Source organism: Ambystoma mexicanum, chromosome 13, assembly GCF_040938575.1.
Source record: "Ambystoma mexicanum isolate Mex_15411 chromosome 13, UKY_AmexF1_1, whole genome shotgun sequence".
Lineage (NCBI taxonomy): Eukaryota > Metazoa > Chordata > Amphibia > Caudata > Ambystomatidae > Ambystoma > Ambystoma mexicanum.
Genome location: NC_090938.1, coordinates 6,838,559 through 6,861,562, shown reverse-complemented (window position 1 = coordinate 6,861,562; position 23,004 = coordinate 6,838,559). Strand labels below are relative to the sequence as shown.

Here is a 23,004-nt window from a genome sequence, read left to right as displayed (position 1 = left end):
GCAGGTTTGGAGTCTAATGCTTTGCCTGCATGTCTGTGTGCGGCTCGCAGGTGCAGGTTTGGAGTCTAATGCTTCGCCTGCATGTCTGTGTGCGGCTCAGAGGTGCAGGTTTGGAGTCTAATGCTTTGCCTGCATGCCTGTGTGCGGCTCGGAGGTGCAGGTTTGGAGTCTAATGCTTTGCCTGCATGTCTGTGTGCAGCTCGGAGGTGCAGGTTTGGAGTGTAATGCTTTGCCTGCATGTCTGTGTGCGGCTCGCAGGTGCAGGTTTGGAGTCTAATGCTTTGCCTGCATGTCTGTGTGCAGCTCGGAGGTGCAGGTTTGGAGTCTAATGCTTTGCCTGCTTGTCTGTGTGAGGCTCGCAGGTGCAGGTGTGGATTCTGTGTGTGCGGAGTCTAATGCTTTGCCTGCATGTCTGTGTGCGGCTCGCAGGTGCAGGTTTGGAGTCTAATGCTTTGCCTGCATGTCTGTGTGCGGCTCGCAGGTGCAGGTTTGGAGTCTAATGCTTTGCCTGCATGTCTGTGTGCGGCTTGCAGGTGCAGGTTTGGAGTCTAATGCTTTGCCTGCATGTCTGTGTGTGGCTCGCAGGTGCAGGTTTGGAGTCTAATGCTTTGCCTGCATGTCTGTGTGAGGCTCGCAGGTGCAGGTGTGGATTCTGTGTGTCCGGAGTCTAATGCTTTGCCTGCATGTCTGTGTGCGGCTCGCAGGTGCAGGTTTGGAGTCTAATGCTTTGCCTGCATGTCCGTGTGCGGCTTGCAGGTGCAGGTTTGGAGTCTAATGCTTTGCCTGCATGTCTGTGTGCGGCTCGCAGGTGCAGGTTTGGAGTCTAATGCTTTGTCTGCATGTCTGTGTGCGGCTCGCAGGTGCAGGTTTGGAGTCTAATGCTTTGCCTGCATGTCTGTGTGCGGCTCGGAGGTGCAGGTTTGGAGTCTAATGCTTTGCCTGCATGTCTGTGTGCGGCTCGCAGGTGCAGGTTTGGAGTCTAATGCTTTGCCTGCATGTCTGTGTGCGGCTCGCAGGTGCAGGTTTGGAGTCTAATGCTTTGCCTGCATGTCTGTGTGCGGCTCGCAGGTGCAGGTTTGCATTCTTTGTGTGCACTAGAGCAGTGTTGTGCAGAGCTGGAACGTGCTTCGCTTTCCAGGTGCCCTTGACTTCTTCATCAGTTGCTGCACAGGAGCCTCTGTGAACCCACCAGTACTTCTTGTCTTGTGAGGACTTGATACTTTGGTTTTGTGTCCAGCAAATATGAGATACTTGACTTGTTTTGCGAGGTGCAGCCGCAATACTCCGCTGTGCTCATAACTTGCAAAGTTTATCCAACCCACACCATTGCAATGTGTGCATTAGTACAGTTTCCGCCCCCGCTGACGTGCACGTGCGCCATCAGGTGACCGATATCTCACATGCCAAAGCATACGTCACAGGCATCCAGAACACACCCCCTGAAGCACCCGTGCACCCCCTCAACCCCCTGAATGACCCATGTAAGACGTGACGCAACCTGTCAGGCCACGGAAGCTTCCAGCAAAACCCCCCTAACTCCTCAGGGGCAGCAGGCCCCACAAACCCCAGAGCGCCAGGAAGAGGAACAGGCCTTCACGCCCTCTGCCAAAACACCTAGCAGCAGTAGTGTGGCCCCCCTCTTCCCCAAGGCACTGCAGCACACACCGGGCAGCAGTGGCCCCGAAAGTGCCGAGTAGAGGCCGCTCTGCACTGACCGGAACTCCCCACCCCCTGAAAACACCAAGCAGAGGAACCTGCACCTCCTTCACAGGGTAGTGGCCTGCGCGTCCCCCAACGCTCTCGACAGTCACATGTGTAACCCAGGAAGGGCCCACTGGGGACATCTGCGCTGCTCACCACGGGACCCTGCCCCACCCCCCAGAACGTCCTGCCATGCTGTAGCGCTGTCCAGTTATTACTAGTTCTGTAATCCAAGCACACTCCAACACAGTGCACACACCTGGGCGAATAATACAGAGGTTCCACTCTTCATGAAGTGGGGTGCCTTGTCACTTTACATTCATATTGCGGGATTTATTAACGCCTTTAGACCCGCAGAAGTAGCTGCGAGAAAGCGCACCTTGCTGGTCACTCCCAATCCCAAAGCACTAGGCCCGAGGCCCACTCCAGGCTGCGCACTCGGTACTGGTGACACTGGTTTCAGTGATGGATGGTGATGCCTCCAGCTGTCTCCAATGACTTCCTGGGTCTCCTTTATTTATTTTTTTAATCCACAGCCCCTCAGACAGAAAGGGCCATGGAATGTCCAAAAATTGTTCCTTTATGGAAAAGGATCGCAGCCGGCGCACGAGCACCCGCCTGAGCCGCAACCGCTTCGATCCGCGTGTCATTCAAGATGGCTGCCGGCCATGTGGGTAGGTACACGACGAAACGGAAAAGAGATACTATCTCCGACTCGACCGGAGCAATGACTTGTATCTCTGACGCTGCCGCTCCTCGTTGCCAGTGTTGTGTGGGCGCGGGACCCCTTGGGCCCCCGCCGGCATTCACACGTGCGCAGGCATGCATGTCTGAAGAACACATACGGGACGCGTGTTGCCTGCTCGGGTCCCGGCCGCAACTGCTGGCCGGGACCATCTTTATTCAACACGCGCATGCGCAAGCCTCATTATGGGCCGCGCATGCGCCTACAGCGTATTCACTACGCAACATTACCTACACGCCGAGATATGTTCTTGCAGTAATCATTTGATGCACTTTTTATTCTCTTGCTCTGCATCAGTTTAAACTCTGTGCGTTTAAAGGTACACGCGGATTACAGTGGTCTAAGTGTAAATAAGAAAGTAGTGCAACTCTGTTCCCTCTGCCCCGTCCCCTTTTCTGCCCACTCCCTCCCACCATTCAAACCCAAGCCTGGGCCCTTCCTTGCCTCCACTCCACCCTGAAACATTGTGTTCTAGTAAGACTGAAGAAAATACAATGAAAGGAAATGCATTCAAATGCTCACCATGAGTGTGTCACCGGCCCACTCCGGTGGCACCTTCCTGCAGCCTCCCCTTCACCACCCTCCCTTGGCTCCTCAAACAAGGGTGAGCCTCCAGCCCTTCATACACAGATCGGGAGCAGGCTGGATGTTTTGGCTGCTTGGGAATTGGGTTTGTAGCAATGTTGCACTGGCTTGAAATCGGCAGGGCTCAGGATTCAGTCCCCAATGGGGATGAAATAAAAAAATGGTATTTTTCTTTTAAGTTGCCATCCTGGAACGGTATCTTGGGTCGCATAAAATAAGGGAACGTCGTACCCTTTAGTTCTCGCCCACTTTGACCTCTGACTGTATTTGAATCTCCTAAAAGTAAGCAGGAACGTTAGTGCACACCTAACTTTAAACCAACTGTACTCCAGAGACCCCCGGCCGGCCCATAGAGCCGAGGTTCGCTCAGAAGTACTTTAAGATGAGATAGCTGCACCCTTGAGATGGATGGGGGTGCAGATTCATTACTCCAACACCAATCAATAAGGACAACTCAATGGTTTGGCAAAGGGAGTCCGTTTAATGACAAGTACAAAAAACGGGGCGTCATGGCAATCAGCAGTAATGCGATCGTCCTTCTCGCTTCAGCTCCAACGAACTTCATACAAGTTGTAACATTTATACTTGGTTAGGAAAAGGTAACTTTACAATAGGTACTATAACTGTATTTGATAACGGAGTGAGGGGATTGGGTAAACACTGTCAGGTGGGCGTCTAAGCCCTTCCTTCAAAAATGACTACTGTAGACGTCACTAAAAGTATGACGTCTCATTGGTTCTACTAACTATAGGACCATAGATTATTTGGTCCATTGTGATTGGGTTGGCACCAACCACATACATAATTTTCTACTTTGGTTAGCAGCACGTGGAATGGTCAGCCAGGTGCGAGGTGCCCCTTAGTTACCCGGCCTTCCTCCAGCCCTTGTTTCAATCAATCATAACTGTAACTGTAATAGCCATGTGTCAATTAGTACATTGTGGTTGGCCTTGAAACTGCATCTTCTGTCTGGAAAAGTTCTGATATCCCTGCTTGGTCCGGTGCCAAGCAGAGGTGTGAACCCGTGCTTCTTCTTGCTCGGCTGGTCACGTGATTCCCACACCGTGAATTTGTCTCGTTTCTCTCAATTTGTGTATTTGATTTTCGTTTCACCCGCCACCTGCCTTCGCCTTTTTATCTCGATCCGTCAGAGGCAGGATATTCTGTTCTTAGTTTCAATTAAAAGTAGCTACTGTTTATAGCTTCTATTGTTATGACCTTGGCTTCTCTGGCACGAGTTGCCTCTGCCGGGTTTCGATTCAGCCGTCTCTCCTAGTTTTACTAGAATATGAATCTTCTTGCGTTTGGCCTTTAGTAACCTGGGTTGGTTCTGCTTTTGTGCAAAGTAGAAATGAGCTTATAATGAAGTGCTTCCTTTGAGGTAGATTATGTATAATGGCGCTTGCCGCACTCTTCTTCTACTAAGCATAGCAAGCCGCACTGTATTCTTAGCTGTCTTGCGGTTCCAAGCATATTTACAGGTGTAAACTAGTTGAATGTCTTCATCTTGCTTACAGCTTGAACTTCTTTGTATTTCAACATTGTTCTCCTCCTTCAGGTTCAAGATATCTTTATCCATGGCTTTTCGTCTCTGTGTGTCATTCTTTGGTTGACATTTCTTCTATCTGTGAGTCTGTTTGGGTCCTCGTGACGTCACCATTCATCTTCCATTTAGACCTTTTTGGTTTCTTCCGGGACAGTACTTAGGCGATATTCATTTAGTTTAATTTGTTGGTAGGGTTTTCTTAATGGATACCTTACTGTCCATGGTTTTCTGGGTATCGGTACTTCAGTAGGTGTTGCTCTTCTGATAGGCACTGGGCAGAGCCCCACTGCGGCTCTCTGCTGGTTTATTTGCTCATCATACGTCACATATTTTGGTGTGAATGTTCCTGGAACCTCAAAATGGGCGACTGGAGTGCAGGCTTTATTTGGGACCTCCTCTACATAACAGTATGAATCAATTGACAATTATGAATAAAATTAGAGGTACAAGGTCACAAACTAAACACAATAGAGAAAGGGAGTCCACTCTATGAACTCTCCCACCCCCCCACACTTTTAATGCTGAAAATCAGCCAAATGTTTATAGCAAAGGTCAAACAGCTGCATAAAATATTTAAACAAACATTGTAAGGCAAAAGGGTAACAAAAATACAACGTTAGTTGGCACTAAGAGCACAGGAGTTGTGATGAGTTTGTAAACAAATTATTGTCTTAAACATGGATTTATATGTATATACAGACTCTGTAGGTTTCTTTTGATATTTCCTTGCAGTTTGATTTGCTCTTGAAGAAGGGAATTTGACCCCGAAACACGTCCAGCATATGTCAGATTGCTGTCAATAAATATCTTCATCATTTTTTACCCTTTTGCTTTACACCGTTTGTTTAAACATTGTACACAGCTGTTTGACCTTTGCCATAAACATGTGGCTGATTTTCAGCATTGGAAGTGTGTGGGGGGGGGACGGGAGAGGTCATAGAGTGGACTCCCTTTCTCTATTGTGTAGATGAATCTCCTCCCACCTGCAGCCACTCCACGTAAACAGCGTATTCTTCATACGACGCATATATAGAGGGATTTCTATTAACCTACTGCCCTCTGAAAAGCTGGAGTCGTTTTCAGGGCTTCGAGCGGGAAGAACACAGGGATGGAAGTGGAGAAACAAGGGACTAGAGAGCAAACAGGGGATGGGGAGAGCAGGTGATTTGTCCGCAAGGGATCTACAAGTAACCAGGGAAGGAAACTGAGGAACTGATCACCCAGTCTCGGGAAGGATGGAGAATGAAGGCTGTGAGTACCTTGGTGTGGGGCAGGAAACTGGAGATGAGATCACATAGTCTTGGATAGGGTGGGGAGTGGAGGGTGTGAGGACCTAGTAACCAGGGGAGGAAGCTGTGGATCGGATCAGCCAGTCTCAGCTGAGGTGGAGAGTGTGAGGACCTAGCATCCAGGGGAGGACACTGGGGATCAGATCACCCAGTCTCAGGTGAGGTGGGGAGTGGAGTGTGTGAGGACCTAGTGTCCAGGGGAGGAAAATGGGGATCAGATCGCCCAGTCTCCAGTGAGGTGTGGAGTGCAGGGTGATAGGACCTGGCATCCAGGGGAGGAAACTGGGGGTCGGATCACCCTGACTCAGGTGAGGTGGGGAATGCAGGGTGTGAGGACCTAGCATCCAGGGGAGGAAACTGGGGATCGGATCACCCAGTCTCCAGTGAGGTGTGGAGTGCAGGGTGTGAGGACCTGGCATCCAGGGGAGGAAACTGGGGGTCGGATCACCTTGACTCAGGTGAGGTGGGGAATGCAGGGTGTGAGGACCTAGCATCCAGGGGAGGAAACTGGGGATCAGATCACCCAGTCTCAGGGGATGTGGGGGGTGCAGATTGAGGACCTAGCATCCAGGGCAGGAAACTGGGGATCAGATCACCCAGTCTCAGGTGAGGTGGGGAGTGGAGTGTGTGAGGACTTAGCATCCAGGGAGAAAACGGGGATCAGATCACGCAGTCTCAGGTGAGGTGGGGGGTGCAGGGTGAGGACCTAGCACCCAGGGGAGGAAACTGGGGATCAGATCACCTAGTCTCAGGTGAGGTGGGGAGTGCAGGGTGTGAGGATTTGAAGAGTTTATTTTATTCTCCTGCTAAGAGTGAGACTCTTTTTCCCACTCTTAGACATGTTGCTGATGTGTGTCTTAGGCTATTTTGTGTGCTTATGGTCTATGGGGTTTTTCTCACCCTCACAGGTATGATCTTTTTACATACCCTCAGTGCAGTAACACAGGGGTGTCATAGAGACCCCCAAACATAGACTCCATACCCTGGGACTGACTACTGTCTCCTAGGGCATGTACATTTACCATTGACTTTACTAGTCAATAGTTATGAACAAAACCAGTACAACCCATCTTACTATGGAAGCACTGAAAGGGGTTAATAGTTAATAGTTTTTCCCTGGTGTACATTTTCGAGGGGGTACCGTCCAGTCCCTCTCCAAAGTTTCTGGCTGGTGGCAGTGGTTACTACCCTAAATATTCGACTGCGAATATTTCCCTATGGGATTTTCCCATTGTTCGAGGTTACCACTTTTACTGACAGCCTCTAACATACCGCTGGTTTATTTTAATATTAACTTTACTCTGGTAGGATTTTATTGCCAGATCTTTGATAATATTTCTTTCTCGTGCCTTTCTCTGAAATCCCAACCCAGGTCGGGGATCCTTTGTTTGTCCTTTTAGTGGATTTCTGCACAGAAGCCCTCCTCTCGGCGCCACTGAGTCTGGGGTAGACAGGATGTGTGGGAGGGGGAGTAGGCACCCTGGACAGGGTTACCTAGGCAACCCAAGTCACACTCTGCCCTGATAGGTTGGGGGGTTATCTCGCCAGGATAGCCACCCCACTGTGTGAATGACAGCTAGGCTGTATGAATGGGGGGTTTTCTGCATAAAATCAGGGCTCCGAGGACTGGAGGACAAGACGTCGCCACTGGAACTAAGAAACCTGAAGAGGAGAGAAGCTGAAGATATCTGCAATTACTGAACCACCGGTGAAGTCCTGCTGCAGATCCTCACTACTTTTCTCCAACGAACCGAGAAGATCTTCATCTGCAAGAGTCTTCTTCCCTTGAGCTTGTGCGGCCAACCAGTTCGCCAATCCCCTTCCAGGACCTGCCATGGTCAAATCACCAGTGCCAAGCACTAAGAGACCGGAAAGCCAGGCACCCGTCCACCACGACCACGATTTAAAGTAGCGTACCTTTTACTTCGTTTTGGCATCACCGCGGCTGGCTTCATCCCTGGGCAGTGCAGTAACTTGAACCTTCCTCCATGACGAGAGCCTCTCTTCCTCTTATGGATGTCCCGAACTGCAGGAACTGCCAGGAAATGCCGCCACTGCAGGAGCCTCTTCCCCTTTCAAGGTATATTGTTCCGCCAGGCCTCCCATTTCGTTGGGCACTGCTAAAGGTGTTTTAAATCCTTTACTTACCTTCTGGGTTGGCCGTCCCTTTCGTTTAACATTATCCTTTTACATCTGCAACCACCTTTTCAACTCGTTAAACAAAGACTTGACTACAGCTACTAGAACCGTTTGATCCTGGGCACTTGCCTTGTACCATTGACTCTGGCACAGGCCTCTTGACTCTGGCTAAATCTGTTACAACTGCCTTCTCTAGATTGCTTCTTATCAAGAAATGTGTTGGTGCACCTAAAACTCTTATAACCACCTTTCCTTCCCCTTTCTATATTGCTTAGTGGCATTTTGCTTGGTTTTCACCAATGTATTGCTTATACTAAAGTATTGCCTTGCTTAACTTGTTCACAATCCAATTGGGACGTGTTGCTGGTGTGTTTAGGAGGCTAACCCTGTATGACTTGTCCTTTCCCTCCCTCTGAAGAAATTGTTAGAGTGCCATTTCTGCTTGGTTTACACTGTGACATTTTGCTCAGTTTTCACTCTTGGTCAAACTTGTCTACAATTTAAATAGGGAGTTGTGTATACATTTCTTGACTGTTTTAACTTGCTTTAATGATAGTGATTTGTGTGTGAACTTAAGAGTGTGCAAAATAAATATATATATTCTTTTTGATACAAAGCTTTGGTCAGTGTTTCCTTGTTCCATAGTACTGTAGTCCTATTGTGTAAACCCTGAATACTGCTCATCTCCCTCTTGAGATAAGTCTGACTGCTCAGCCACAGCTAACAACCAAATCTTTGTGGTACAGACTGATACCAAAGGGGATTTATTGCAAATACCCGTAGTCTTAATCTTCTGTAGTGCTCCCTAAGGGAACTGCATAGGATTCTGCCTAACACTTGTGTACAGCGGTGAGGATAAAGTATTGGATTTACATTTTAGAGTGCTGCTACTAACTTGGTTCAATTAACCATAGGCTCAACAATCACTAAAAGTTAATTTAAAAAAAGTCAAAAATGGAAAGCTATAGCCAGGAGATCCTCCTTGTAAATACTGCTGATTATTTAAGGGATCTGTGCAGATAGAAAAGTCTTTCTGTCAAAGGTAAGAAATCAGACTTGATAGAAAGATTGTTAGAAAACCAAAGTCTGGAGAGTGGAGCTGTGGTGCCTACTCCTCCAGCAAATGTAGCAAACATTGAGGATGATAATGTTGATGATATTATTGTTGAAGCAGATGAGGAAGAGGAGGCTGACAATGTATCCCCCTCTGGCCCTCTTCCTGCTCAAAGGCCTCAATCTTTGGCTACTGGACCATTTTCAGGTCCCACATTAAGTCCTGAATTTATCTCACTAGAAAAAATGAGGCTTGAACTTGAATGCAAAGGAGTTAGTGCCCAAACTGAACAGAAACATCAAGAACTAAGGCTCAAAGAAATGGAGCTCAATCATGAGCTAGAGATGGAGAAATTGTCTTTGGAAAATGCTTCTCTCCCTGAATCCTCTAGATCCTCCAGTCCAAAGAGACCCCGGATGCCTAAAGAGATTGTGGGTATGTATGAACCTAAGTTGGAAGTGTTAGATTGGCTTGCTATGTTTGAATACAATCATGGGCTCCAGGAAATCACAGGGAATCTGTTGATCCCCTGGTTATTCTCTAGGCTCCCCCCTGTTGCATCTGATGTGGTAATGGAGTTGGGGGAGGTGGATAGGATGGACTATGAATGTGTGAAGCTAGCTTTGATAGCTAGATTTGGGAAGACCCCTTCCCAGTACCTTAAGATGTTTAGGACTCTCAGAAAGCATGATGGTACCCCTTGGGCTACCTTGGTGAGTGAGTGTTTGAAAAACTTAGAGGTATGGATTAAAGGTTACAGAGTGAACACTTATGAAGGAATGAAAAATCTTGTCATGTTGGAGTCTATCTATGATGCCTGCTCTCCTGAGCTCTGACAGCACTTGGCTGATTCAAAGGAAATAGATTCCAAGAAACTAGCTAAGGCTGCTGACTTGTGGGTTGCCAACAGGGCTACTCACAAGTATTCTGGGGTCACTCAGAAAAAGGATGAGGAAAAACAGCCTAAGAAAGACAACAAAGAGAATTCAAATAATTCCAATTCCAAATTGGACCACAAACAAAACTCTAAGGGTAAGCCACAAGGGAAACCGAATCAGGCTAGTGTACCTTCTGGTCCCAGACCAGAAGGAGGTCAGAGCACACCATCATTCATAAAGACATTTAGGAAATGTTATGTTTGTGGTTCAACTGACCATGTGGAAGGGGATCCCAGATGTAAGGGTAAACCTTCAGGGGTCCACACTGTCTCCTTAGCCTTCGCTCCAGAGGAGGAAGTACAAATGGTCAGTGGAAACTTTCAACTACTGGCTGAAGACCCCATCCGAGTCTAAGCTAGTGTATCTTTAGTATCCTGGGGTTGTGGGAACAACAGAATTTAGATGTCTATAATTCCATCCCAGATAATACTAAAGAGTATTATAAAGATAGTGTTCTTGTGAATGGTCAGGTGACACCCTGCAATTAGAGACACTGGAGCCAGCATAACTGTGGTGGATGAATCTTTTTTCAAGGTGGAGGATGTTGCTAAGGCACCCAAACGCCTCACCAAGTTAGCTGGAGGGCCTGTGCAGATGCTTACCCAGTTACCAGTTCTCATCCAGTGCAATGAAATGACTGTCAGGATACCTGTTAGTGTGCAATCTGAAGTACCTCGAAGGGTGTTGTTGGGCAATGATCTTAAAGATTTTGGAGTAGTGTCAAGTACACCCAGACCTCCTAGTAAAAGATTACAAGAGCTCACCAGACCTGTAAGGGAGAGGACCTTGAGAGGCTCTCCCGAGGAGATGATAGAAAAATAAATCACTCCTACTCAACTGGAGTTACTAACTGCAATTTCTAAGCAACCAGAAGCAACGGGGAAACCCAAGACTTCTAAGAAGAAACCAGCATCCATCACTCCAGTGCTTCCAACAAGGACATCCCTAGGTTGTCCAAAATAACACCTGTGATTCCGCCTCCAGCTGAGGCTGAGAGTGAGGTACAACCCTGTGTGGTTGAACTAGAGCCTGAGGATTCGGATCTAGTCGAAGGCCAGGATCTGATTGGAGATGTGGACCCTTTGGACCATCCTAAACTGCAGTCTTTACTGGCAGAAGGTGGACCCAACAGGTCAGACTTCAGTAAGGGGCAAAGAGAATGTCCAACTCTGGAAGGTCTTCGCCACCAGGCAGCTTTTCAGCCTGAAGGGCAAGAGCCCGGGAAGTATAGGTTGCACTGGGAAGATGGCCTCTTCTACAGTGAACCGACTAAGTCCATATCTGGAGACTACAAAAGACTTGTAGTGCCCCAAGAGAACAGACTCCAATTCTTGCAACTAGCCCATGAGATACCTTTGGCTGGTCACTTGAGTTTCAAGAAGACCAAGGACAGGCTCTCTACTTTTATTGGCCTAAAATGGGGGCTGAGGTAGATAAGTATTGCAAGAGTTGCCACACCTGCCAAACTTCTCGTAAGAGTGGTTCCAAGAACGTGGCACCTTTAGTGCCTCTCCCTGTGGTGGGAGTACCATTTGAGAGGGTGGGAATCGACATTGTCGGTTCTCTTCACCCTCCAACCTCTTCAGGCAACAGGTTTATCCTTATTGTATTAGACCATCCTACTAGGTACCCTGAAGCAATTCCTATGAGGACTGTTACAGCTCAGGCTGTGGCTAAGGCCCTCCTTGGTATTTTTTCCAGGGTTGGGTTTCCTAAGGAGGTAATATCTGACAGGGGGTCGCATTTTATGTCCCACTACATGAAGGCCATGTGGAAAAACTGTGGAGTTACCTACAAGTTCTCAACCGCATACCACCCTCAGACAAATGGATTGGTAGAAAGGTTCAACAGAACCATGAAGAGCATGATAGGAGCTTTAGAAGACCCCCTTAAGAGAAAGTTGGATCTTATACTGCCATGCCTTCTCTTTGCCTATAGAGAAGTCCCTCATGAGGGTGTGGGTTACAGTCCCTTTGAACTTCTCTATAGCCATCCCATCAGAGGTCCATTGGCCCTGATTAAGGAGGGGTTGGAGAGTGCTCCTTCCCCCAAGCCAGTCAGAGTGACTGACTATGTGAAAGGACTCCGGAGGAGAATGTCACACATGATGGCTGAGGCAAGTGATAACTTGAAAGCAGGTCAGGCTCTGGTTAAGAATTGGCATGACCAGAAGGCCAACATGGTTGAGCTTGTTCAAGACCAGCTAGTTCTTGTTATGGTGCCAACAAGGCAGAGGGCCTTGCAGGACAAGTGGATAGGAACCTTCAAGATTGTGGGAACACTTGGAGAGGTGAACTATCTGGTGTACTTAGGCAATCCTAAGGAGGCTCCCAGAGTCTTTCACACCAACCGTCTAAAAGCTTATGTCTCAAACCCAGAACTGGGAGCTTTGCTTCTAGATTCAGCTCAAGAGGAGGAGGAGAGTTAACCTCTGCCTGACCTTCTCAGAGGCGAACCTTTAGATGAGAAAATAGAAGGAGTTAATCTCTCTTCTAATCTGACTTCTGAACAACAGGAGGAGTGCAAAGTTTTGTTGAATCAATTTGCCCCCTTGTTTTCACTTTCACCAGGCTTGACCCCTTGGGGCCAGCATGACATCAATACTGGTGACTGTTTACCTGTCAAAAGCAGGGGTTACAGAATGTCAGAAAATGTCAGAACCCACATCAAAGGAGAGGTCAACAAGATGCTTGATCTCGGAGTAATAGAACCCTCTACCAGTCCATGGTCTAGCCCAGTTGTGTTAGAACCAAAGGCAGGATCCAAGGAGTTGAGATTCTGTGTGGACTATAGAGCTCTAAATGCAGTCACTAAAACTGATGCCCATCCTTTGCCAAGGACAGATGAGCTGGTGGATAGACTTAGTTCAGCCAAGTTCCTTAACACATTTGATCTCACGTCAGGCTATTGGCAAATAGCCCTGACAGACCATGCCAAGGAGAAAACTGCATTCTCCACCCCAGTTGGCTTATACCTATTCAAGGTTATGCCTTTTGGATTCAAGAATGCACCTGCTACATTCCAAAGGATGGTTAATCAGGTTCTGAATGGGATGGAGGACTTCTGGATGGCATACTTGGATGACATTGCAGTGTTCAGACCTACTTGGAAAGAACATGTTGACTACCTAGGATATGTTTTGCAGGCTCTTGAGCAGGCCCAACTGACCATAAAGGCAAGTAAATGTCAAATTGGTCAGAGTAAAGTGGTCTACCTTGGTCATGAGGTAGGAGGTGGTGAAATAAGGCCATTGCCCAGCACGATAGAAGCTGTGCAAAATTGGACAACACCTACTACTCAAACCCAGGTGAGAGCCTTCTTAGGCCTCAGTGGGTATTATAGGAATTTCATTGAGAACTATGGGACCATAGCTTCTACACCGAATGTAATCTCCTCTCAAAAATTCCCTAAAAAGGTCAAATGGAATGAGGAGTGCAATCAGGCATTTGAAAGCCTGAAAAGAGCCCTTTGTCAAGTTCCAGTTCTATGAGCTCCTGACTACCACCAACCCTTCATTGTGCAAACAGATGCTTCCAATACAGGTATAGGTGCAGTCCTTAGTCAACTGGATGAGAAAGGTAGGGAGCACCCCATTTGCTTCATCAGTAGGAAACTGAAGGAACTTGAGACAAGGTGGCTAACTATTGAGAGAGAATGTTTTGCCATTGTGTGGTCTCTGAAGAAGTTTAGGCCATGCTTGTATCGTTCTACTTTTATTATTCAGACTGACCACCAACCCTTGAGATGGTTGACGCAAATGAAAGTTGAAAACCCTAAACTACTAAGATGGTCAATCTGCCTGCAAGGGTTTGATTTTACCATTGAGCACAGGTCAGGATGTCACCACCAACATGCTGTTGGTCTCTCTAGGATGTTTTTAACTGACTAGAGGTAAGAGACTCATCCAGGAGTGGTTTAGATCCTCCTGTCCCTTAGTCTGGGGGGTTGGTGGGGGCGAGTGTTAGGGAGAATTCTCTTCTAAGGCTAATTTCCCTTACCTATAGAGTCCCCCAGCAGCTTTGCTCGATTTGAAGGGTTATTTTTTTCTCCTGCTAAGAGTGAGACTCTTTTCCCACTCTTAGACATGTTGCTGATGTGTGTCTTAGGCTATTTTGTGTGCTTATGGTCTATGGGGCTTTTCTCACCCTCATAGGTATGATCTTTGTACATGTGTGTTACACAGCACCCTCAGTGCAGTAACACAGGGGTGTCATAGAGACCCCCCAAAGATAGACTCCATACCCTTGGACTGACTACTGTCTCCCAGGGCATGTAAAGTTACCATTGACTTTACTAGTCAATAGTTATGAACAAAACCAGTACAACCCATCTCACTATGGAAGTACTGAAAAGGGTTAATAGGTTTTCCCTGGTGTTCATTTTTTCGAGAGGGTACGGTCCAGTCCCTCTCTCCAAAGTTTCTGGCTGGTGGCAGTGGTTACTACCGTAAATATTCGACCGCAAATATTTCCCTATGGGTTTTTCCCATTGTTCGAGGCTACCACTTTTCCTGACAGCTTTTAACATACCGCTGGTTTATTTTAATATTAACGTTACTCCGGTCGATTTTTATTGCCAGATCTTTGATAATAGTTATTTCTCGTGTCTTTCTCTGAAATCCTAACCCAGGTCACGGGATCCTTTGTTCGTCCTTTTGACGGGCTTCTGCACAGAAGCCCTCCTTTCGGCGCCACTGAGTCTGGGGTAGACAGGATGTGTGGGAGGAGGAATAGGCACCCTGACAGGGTTACCTAGACAACCCAAGTCGCACTCTGCCCTGACTGATGGGTTGGGGGGGGTTATCCCGCCAGGAGAGCCACCCCACTGTGTGAGTGACAGCTAAACTGTATGAATGGGGATTTTTCTGCAAAAAATCAGGGCTCCGAGGACTGGAGGACAAGACGTCACCACTGGAACTAGGAAACCAGAAGAGGAGAGAAGCTGAAGACATCTGCAACGACTGAACCACCGGTGAAGTCCTGCTGCAGATCCTCACCACTTTTCTCCAACAACTCGAGAAGACCTTCACCTGCAAGAGTCTTCTTCCCTTGAGCTGGTGGGGCCAACCAGTTTGCCAATCACCTTCCAGGACCTGCCGTGGTCGAATCACCAGTGCCAAGCACTAGGAGACAGGAAAGCCAGGCATCCGTCCACCACGACCGCGATTTAAAGGAGCGTACTTTTTACTTTGTTTTGGCATCACCGCGGCTGGCTTCATCCCTGGTCAGTGCAGTAACTCAAACCTTCCTCCATGAGGAGAGCCTCTCTTCCTCTTCTGGATCTCCTGACTGCAGGAACTGCCAGGAACTGCCGCCACTGCAGGAGCCTCTTCCCCTTTCAAGGTATATTGTTCCGCCAGGCCTCCCGTTTCGTTGGGCACTGCTAAAGGTGTTTTCAATCCTTTACTTACCTTCTGGGTTGGCCGCCCCTTTCGCCTAACATTATCTTTTTACATCTGCAACCGCCTTTTCAACGCGTTAAACAAAGACTTGACTGCAGCTACTAGAACCGTTTGATCCTGGACACTTGCCTTGTACCATTGACTCTGGCACGGACCTCTTGACTCTGGCTAAATCTGTTACAACTGCCTTCTCTAGATTGTTTTTCACCAAGAAATGTGCTGGTGCACCTAAACTCTTATAACAACATTTCCTTCCCCTTTCTATATTGTTGAAGTGCAATTTTGCTCGGTTTTCACCAAAGTATTGGTTATACTAAAGTATTACCTTGCTTAACTTGTTCACAGTCCAATTGGGAAGTGTTGCTGGTGTGTTGAGGAGGCTAACCCGGTATGACTTGTCATTTCCCTCCCTCTGAAGAAATTGTTAGAGTGCCATTTCTGCTTGGTTTACACTGTGCCGTTTTGCTCAGTTTTCACTCTTGCTCAAACTTGTCTACAATTTAAATAGGGAGTTGTGTATACCTTTCTTCACTGTTTTAACTTGCTTTAATGATAGTGATTTGTGTGTGAATTTAAGAGTGTGTAAAATAAATATATATATTCTTTTTGATGCAAAGCTTTGGTCAGTGTTTCCTTGTTCCATAGTATTGTAGCCCTATTGTGTAAACCCTAAATACAGCTCATCTCCCTCATGAGATAAGACTGACTGCTTAGCCACAGCTAACAACTAAATCGTTCTGGTACAGACCGATAACAAAGGGATTTATTGCATATACCTGTAGTCTTAATCTTCTGTAGTGCTCCCTAAGGGAACTGCATAGGATTCTGCCTAACATTTCCCAGTCTCAGGTGAGATGGGGAGTGGAGGGTGTGAGGACCTAGAATCCAATGGAGGGAACTGGGGATCAGATCACCCAGTCTCAGGTGAGGTGGGGAGTGGAGAGTGTGAGGACCTAGCATCCAGGGGAGAAACTGGGGATCAGATCAATCAGTCTCAGGCAAGGAGGAGAGTGGAGGGTGTGAGGACCTAGCATCCAGGGAGGAAACTAGAGATTATATCACCCAGTCTCAAGTGAGGTGGGGAGTGGAGTGTGTGCGGACCTAGCATCCAGTGGAAGAAACTGGGGATCAAATCACCCAGTCTCAGGTGAGGTGGGGAGTGAAGGGTGTGAGGACCTAGCATCCAGGGGAGGAAACAGTGGGGATCAGATCACCCAGTCTCAGGTGAGGTGGGTAGTGGAGGGTGTGTGGACCTAGCATCCAGGGGAGGAAACAGTGGGGATCAGATCACCCAGTCTCAGGTGAGGTGGGGGGTGGAGGGTGTGAGGACCTAGCATCCAGGGGAGGAAACTGGGGATCAGATCACCCAGTCTCAGGTGAGGTGGGGAATGGAGGGTGAGTACCTAGCACCCAGGGGAGGAAACTGGGGATCAGATCACCCAGTCTCAGGTGAGGTGGGGAGTTTAGTGTGTGAGGACCTAGCATCCAGGGGAGGAAACTGGGGATCAGATCACCCAGTCTCAGGTGAGGTGGGGAGGGTGTGAGGACCTGGCATCCAGGGAAGGAAACTGGGGATCAGATCGCCCAGTCTCTGGTGAGGTGGGGAGTGGAGGATGTGAGGACCTAGCATCCAGGTGAGGAAACTGGAGATCAGATCATCCAGTCTCAGGTGAGGTGGGGAGTTTAGTGTGTGAGGACCTAGCATCCAGGGGAGGAAACTGGGGATCAGATCGCCCAGTCTCTGGTGAGGTGGGGAATACAGGGTGTGAGGACCTAGCATCCAGGGGAGGAAACTGGAGATCAGATCATCCAGTCTCAGGTGAGGTGGGGAGTTTAGTGTGTGAGGACCTAGCATCCAGGGGAGGAAACTGGGGATCAGATCACCCATTTTCAGGTGAGCGGGGGAATACAGGGTGTGAGGACCTAGCATCCAGGGGAGGAAACTGGGGATCAGATCACCCAGTCTCAGGTGGGGGGGGAATACAGGGTTTGAGGACCTAGCATCCAGGGAAGGAAACTGGGGATCAGATCGCCCAGTCTCTGGTGAGGTGGGGAATACAGGGTGTGAGGACCTAGCATCCAGGGGAGGAAACTGGGGATCAGATCAACCAGTCTTAGGTGAGGTGGGGAGTTTAGTGTGTGAGGACCTAGCATCCAGGGGAGGAAACTGGGGATCAGATCACCCAGTCTCAGGTGAGGGGGGGAATACAGGGTGTGAGGACCTAGCATCCAGGGGAGGAAACTGGGGATCTGATCACCCAGTCTCTGGTGAGGTGGGGAGTGGAGGCTGTGAGGACCTAGCATCCAGTGGAGGAAACTGGGGATCAGATCACCCAGGCTTGCATAGGGGGGAGTGGCGGTGTGAGGACCTAGCATCCAGTGGATGAACTGGGGATCAGATTGTAGAGAAGGCCCCAACACCTTCTGTTGGTCTTGGCACCCCAGGATCAGGAAAGGGAGGCAGAAGCACATCAATACACTCAGACTTGATTTCAAAGGCATCTGTTTATTCTTCTCAGCAGAGCAAGACGCAGCAAGCAGCAACTGATGAACAATCTGGAACGTCCAACTCTCCCTGGGCTCTTAGCCCCTTTTATACAATCTAGACAGGTGAGGTAATGCAATGATCAATGTACAACCCCCTTTCCTGCCTGTGATTACTTGGCCTACCTGCCACTCAGACCCAGTCTGAACAGGTTTCATCCAACTCATTCTACAACAGTGGCCTCTTCATGAACTTCTATGAAAAAAGTTATCCACTGACCTCATCACGACTAGCAGAAATTCACCATTTTGTATGCTCAAGCATCCATGTTACAGTTGCCTGACTTGTCTTATCAAAAATGGCCGACCAAATTACAAAATGCCTGACCAACTTATTTTTACTCAAAACTTGGTCCCTGCTCAATTTAGAATCTAGTTTTTTGATAATGTATGATAAACATTTACAACTTAACTTATGCTCTACTGTGCACGGCATTCTGACCCCACAAAATATATCGCCTTTAAAGTGCCTTTCTGAAAGGCACTATATTTCTGATTTTTTGCAGTTTTGGAGTCATTGATCAACCCGATAAGTGTCTACATTTGGTTTGAGGTGGGTAGGGCCTATCTGTTATACATTCAGTTTGAGGGAGAGGGGAGACTCGTCCCTATACAAGATCACTCACCTAGCATCCAGGGGAGGAAACAGTGGGGATCAGCTCACCCAGTCTCAGGTGAGATGGGGAGTGCAGGGGGTGAGGACCTGGCATCCAGGGGAGGAAATGGGGGATCAGATCACCCAGTCTCAGGTGAGGTGGGGAGTGGAGGATGTGAGGACATAGCATCCATGGGAGGAAACAGTGGGGATCAGATCACCCAGTCTCACCTGAGGTGGGGAGTACAGGGTGTGAGGACCTGGCATATAGGGGAGGAAACTGGCGATCAGATCACCCAGTCTCAGGTGAGGTGGGAGAGTGGTGAATGTGAGGACCTAGCATCAAGGGGAGGAAACTGGGGATCAGATCACCCAGTCTCAGGTGAGGTGGTGAATGCACAGTGTGAGGACCTAGCATCCAGGGGTGGAAACTGGAGATCAGCTCACCCAGTCTCAGGTGAGGTGCAGAGTGGAGGGTGTGTGGATCTGGTAACCAGGGGAGGAAACTGGGGATCAAATCACCCAGTCTCAGGTGAGGTGGGGAGTGGAGGGTGTGAGGGCCTAGCATCCAGGGGAGGAAACTGGGGATCAGATCACCCAGTCTCAGGTGAGGTCGGGAGTGCAGGGTGTGAGGACCTAGCATCCAGGGGAGGAAACAGTGGGGATCAGATCACCCAGTCTCAGGTGAGGTGGGGAGTGGAGGGTGTGAAGGCCTAGCATCCAGGAGAGGAAACAGTGGGGATCAGATCACACAATCTCAGGTGAGGTGGGGAGTGGAGGGTGTGAGGACCAAGCATCCAGGGGGAGAAACAGTGGGGATCAGATCACCCCGTCTCAGGTGAGGTGGGGAGTGGAGGGTGTGAGGGCCTAGCATCCAACGGAGGAAACTGGGGATCAGATCACCCAGTCTCAGGTAAGGTGGGGAGTGCAGGGTTTGAGGACCTAGCATCCAGGGGAGGAAACTGGGGTTCAGATCACCCAGTCTCAGGTGAGAGGGGAATGCCGGGTGGGAGGTCCTAGCATCGAGGGGAGGAAACTGCGTATCAGATCACCCAGTCTCAGGTGAGGTGGGGAGTGGAGGGTGTGAGGACCTAGCATCCAGGGGAGAAAACAGTGGGGATCAGAGATCAGATCATCCAGTCTCAGGTACGGCTGGGAGTCAAGCTTGTGAGGACCTAGGTGTTGTGGAAGAAACTGGGGATAAAATCACCCAGTCTCAGGTAGGGTGGGGGAGGGGAGGGTGTGAGGAGCTCGGTGTTGGGGAGGAAACTGGGGATCAAATAACCCAGTCTCAGGTAGGGTGGGGAGTGGAGGGTTGGGGGACCTAGGTGTTGGGGAGGAGCCATTCCTTGAAGGATGTTCTTTTGAGCTTTCCTGGACTCTAGAAGCTAGGGGGTGAGTGATGCTGATGGGAAGAAGTTCCAGGGTCTTGGGGCGGAGACAGAGAAGACCTGTCTTCTGGTTCTTCTCTTGCGGCACCGGCGCATCTCCTTATTTCTACTTACTTCTACTTTTCATACTGGCAATAATCCTTTGTTATAGCAATCCCTACACATGTCACCTGCACAGCTGTGTATCTAAATCCATTTTCTTTATTAATCAAATTGATTTGGCACTTTTAATACATGGTAGTATATTTTACATAATCATTACAAGCACCCATTGCTTCGTATTCCAGTCCTTATTCCACAAAGTGGTGCCAAATACGGCCCTGGACGCGGACGATCCTGCTATGAGCAAGTGACGGTTATTTCCTAAACCCGGAAGTGGTCCGTCTGGCTCAGCACCGGAAACGCCCTCATCTCAGTCATGGTGGCAGCGCTCTTTGCAGACCAACGAGGGGTGTACAGTTGTGATTTTTAATGTCCAGGCTGAAATACAAGAGACAAAAAAAATATATATTATAAACTGTGGAAGAAAATACTAGACTTGTGAATTTAGCAGAGCGCAGCCGCTCAGGAACGTACCAGCACCAGAAGAGCATAGGGGGAATTCCTGCAAGATGCACTAGTCCAGATAGCCATTAGCTGTGTTTTGGAAGTGAGACTGGAGTGATTGTGTTTTCTACTGTATACAGGTCACCTACCCATTGTGCGGCCTCATACTGAGGTGGGGGATGAAGGGTGGGGCGAGGGAGTCAGTGTTCCTGAGATTGCCCAGATATGTGATGCCGAGTGTATTAGGAGGATAATGACTGGTGCTTTTATTAAGGGATTGTCTGTGGCAATTGATGTTGGCCCTGTGTGGTGGAGCAGAATGTGTGTAGTTTTGCCTTTCTTGTAGCAATGGTGTGTAGCGTTGCCTGTGGTAGCGGTGGATGTGGCATTCGTGGGTGATAATGGCGGCTGTTGGATTAAATGTTTGTGGCAGTGGTGGACAGATGGTGCAGTGGCTGCCCTCAGTGGGAGGCCACCCAGTATAAGAAGCCGAAGCAGCACCTATTCTTAGTTCCCCGTGACACATTAGCCCTCGGACCCTCGACCGGAAACATGGCTATAGATGGAGTGTGGTGTTTTTGTCACACTGTCATTTGGCATCAGATCTTAGACAATCTCTTGCATGAGAGGGGCACGCTTGTTCACCCACAGTAAACCCCAAAGTTCAAGATCCTTGGTTGCAAGCCCATCTTCCGGCCAAGGAAGGTCAGGAACTAAATATAAAGGACGCGGTTCTGCAGGTAATGCCCCCCCCCCCAGCTGATGAAACAGTTGGTAACTGATTGTTGGCTCCCCAGACGTGACTGCTCTATACCAATCAATAACAGCATATTCTGCCCAGTAAACATGAACTACAGGTGCCAGAGAACACTCCTTAATTCTGAGCAGATCTAAATATGCTTCCCTTGCAGCACTTTCCCTGCCTGTGTGTCACTATATTCTATCCAGAGCAAACTTAAGTCGCTGTAGAGAAGCAGACGTAGAACCCGCCCCTTCACCTTCGGCATACTGGATGAAATACAAGAAGACACTGTGCATGACAACGGGTATCATCCCAATACCGCATTGGGTATTTGAGAGATGTTGTGCTCTTAGACAATGTACCCCTGAACTGAAGCGGTAGCAGGAGATCTACAGACACCCCTGAACATCGAAGAGCTGTAAAGGAAATCTGACAGATGCAAAGTGATGTCATACGGAGAAGATACAATGACGCACCTAAACGAGATAAAGATACTTAAAGAATGAAGACGTAACTGAAGAAACAAATGTAAACATGTATACGAGTGAGAACAAACCATATATGGAGAAGATAAGTAACTAGATGAGTAGTGAATGTATATATCCAGAAATGCAAGGTAGATGAGTCATATAGAAGCTTGCTGCAGTAGGAAACATAACACCGGTGAAGCGGCCATGTTGAAAAGATGAACGTCGGCTCTGAATAAAAGTAAGCGAGAAGCTTGAAGGAGAGAGATCAAGGCTGAAAGAGCTGACAGACGGTGTAAACACGAATTTGTGCATGAACAAAGAATAGCTGCTGGCCAGAAATCAAAGATACCACAGCGAGAAGCTACTGAAGGGTACAAGAGGAGTCAATGAGGATAAGCAACGTACGCAGGAAATATTTCTCTTAGATTAGGTAAATGAGTGAACATTTGACGATTAAAGATGCAGAAAGCATATGCAAGACGGAGCAATCAAGTGTCCAGGGGCCGAAGAGAGTCATGACCCCCAGGATAATTGAATCAAGTAGCACTAAATAAAAGACAATATGGACAGAATCATGGTCTCTTCACGCGTGGCGTAAGACCAGAAAACACAGCCTATTCATAAGCTCCAGAGGAAGATAACAATGTACCTTAACTCCCTTTAAGGTTCCAGAGAAGAGAACATCCAGCAAGGTTAAGTACAAAGAAGAGGCCTTGGCTGAAGGCTTGACTGACGAGAGATGATGGACTAATTGGGCAAGTGGGCAGTAGTATGATGTTGTTCTCTTCACCCACATTTCATTTTGCTTACGTGCTGCTAACAAGCCGAACATCCAAGGTTGGGAGAGAATGCCAACCAATCGTAAGGGCCTATGCAATGGTCAGCATACAATGTTGCGGAGTCCAATCTGCTGCTGTTATGCTGATACATAATCTCTATTATACACAGTTAAAGGCAAGCTGAAAGTGTGCCTGTCAGATGAGGGCCAGCCAATGATGATACTAACACTTATAGAGACTGTACGTAGATACGTTCCCCTAACCAATCCCTCCGTCCAATAGGTTTTATTATTTGCCATGTAGGTTGACGTTATAGCTGACGTATATTGAGGTATAAAGCCTTTGTGTAACCGAAATGTAATCGAGAGTGTGTGAGCTGCAATTTGTTGTTCGCCAGGTTTCCCTACTTTATTCAACTGATGATAAAGTAGTATTTTGCAACATTCTTTGAGTCTGTCCGGTTATTTGGATCCAGGATCATTTGTTATGGTATTCCCATTCTGTGCATAAGAACGGCCAAAGGTGCTACTGCACACAGT

At 48.2% G+C, this 23,004-nt stretch overlaps 1 protein-coding gene across 2 annotated transcripts in view; it reads right to left on the bottom strand.

Moving 5' to 3' along the window:
* Window positions 1-17,888: 17,888 nt before the first annotated feature.
* EPS8L3 (EPS8 signaling adaptor L3) overlaps window positions 17,889-23,004 on the bottom strand; it is a 467,503-nt gene continuing 462,387 nt past the window's right edge. For both annotated transcript variants that reach the window (XM_069632978.1, XM_069632979.1), the window contains exon 20: window positions 17,889-20,408. In XM_069632978.1, the coding sequence (XP_069489079.1) occupies window positions 20,397-20,408 (12 nt within the window). In that variant the 3' untranslated portion in view covers window positions 17,889-20,396. The remainder of the gene's footprint in view (window positions 20,409-23,004) is intronic.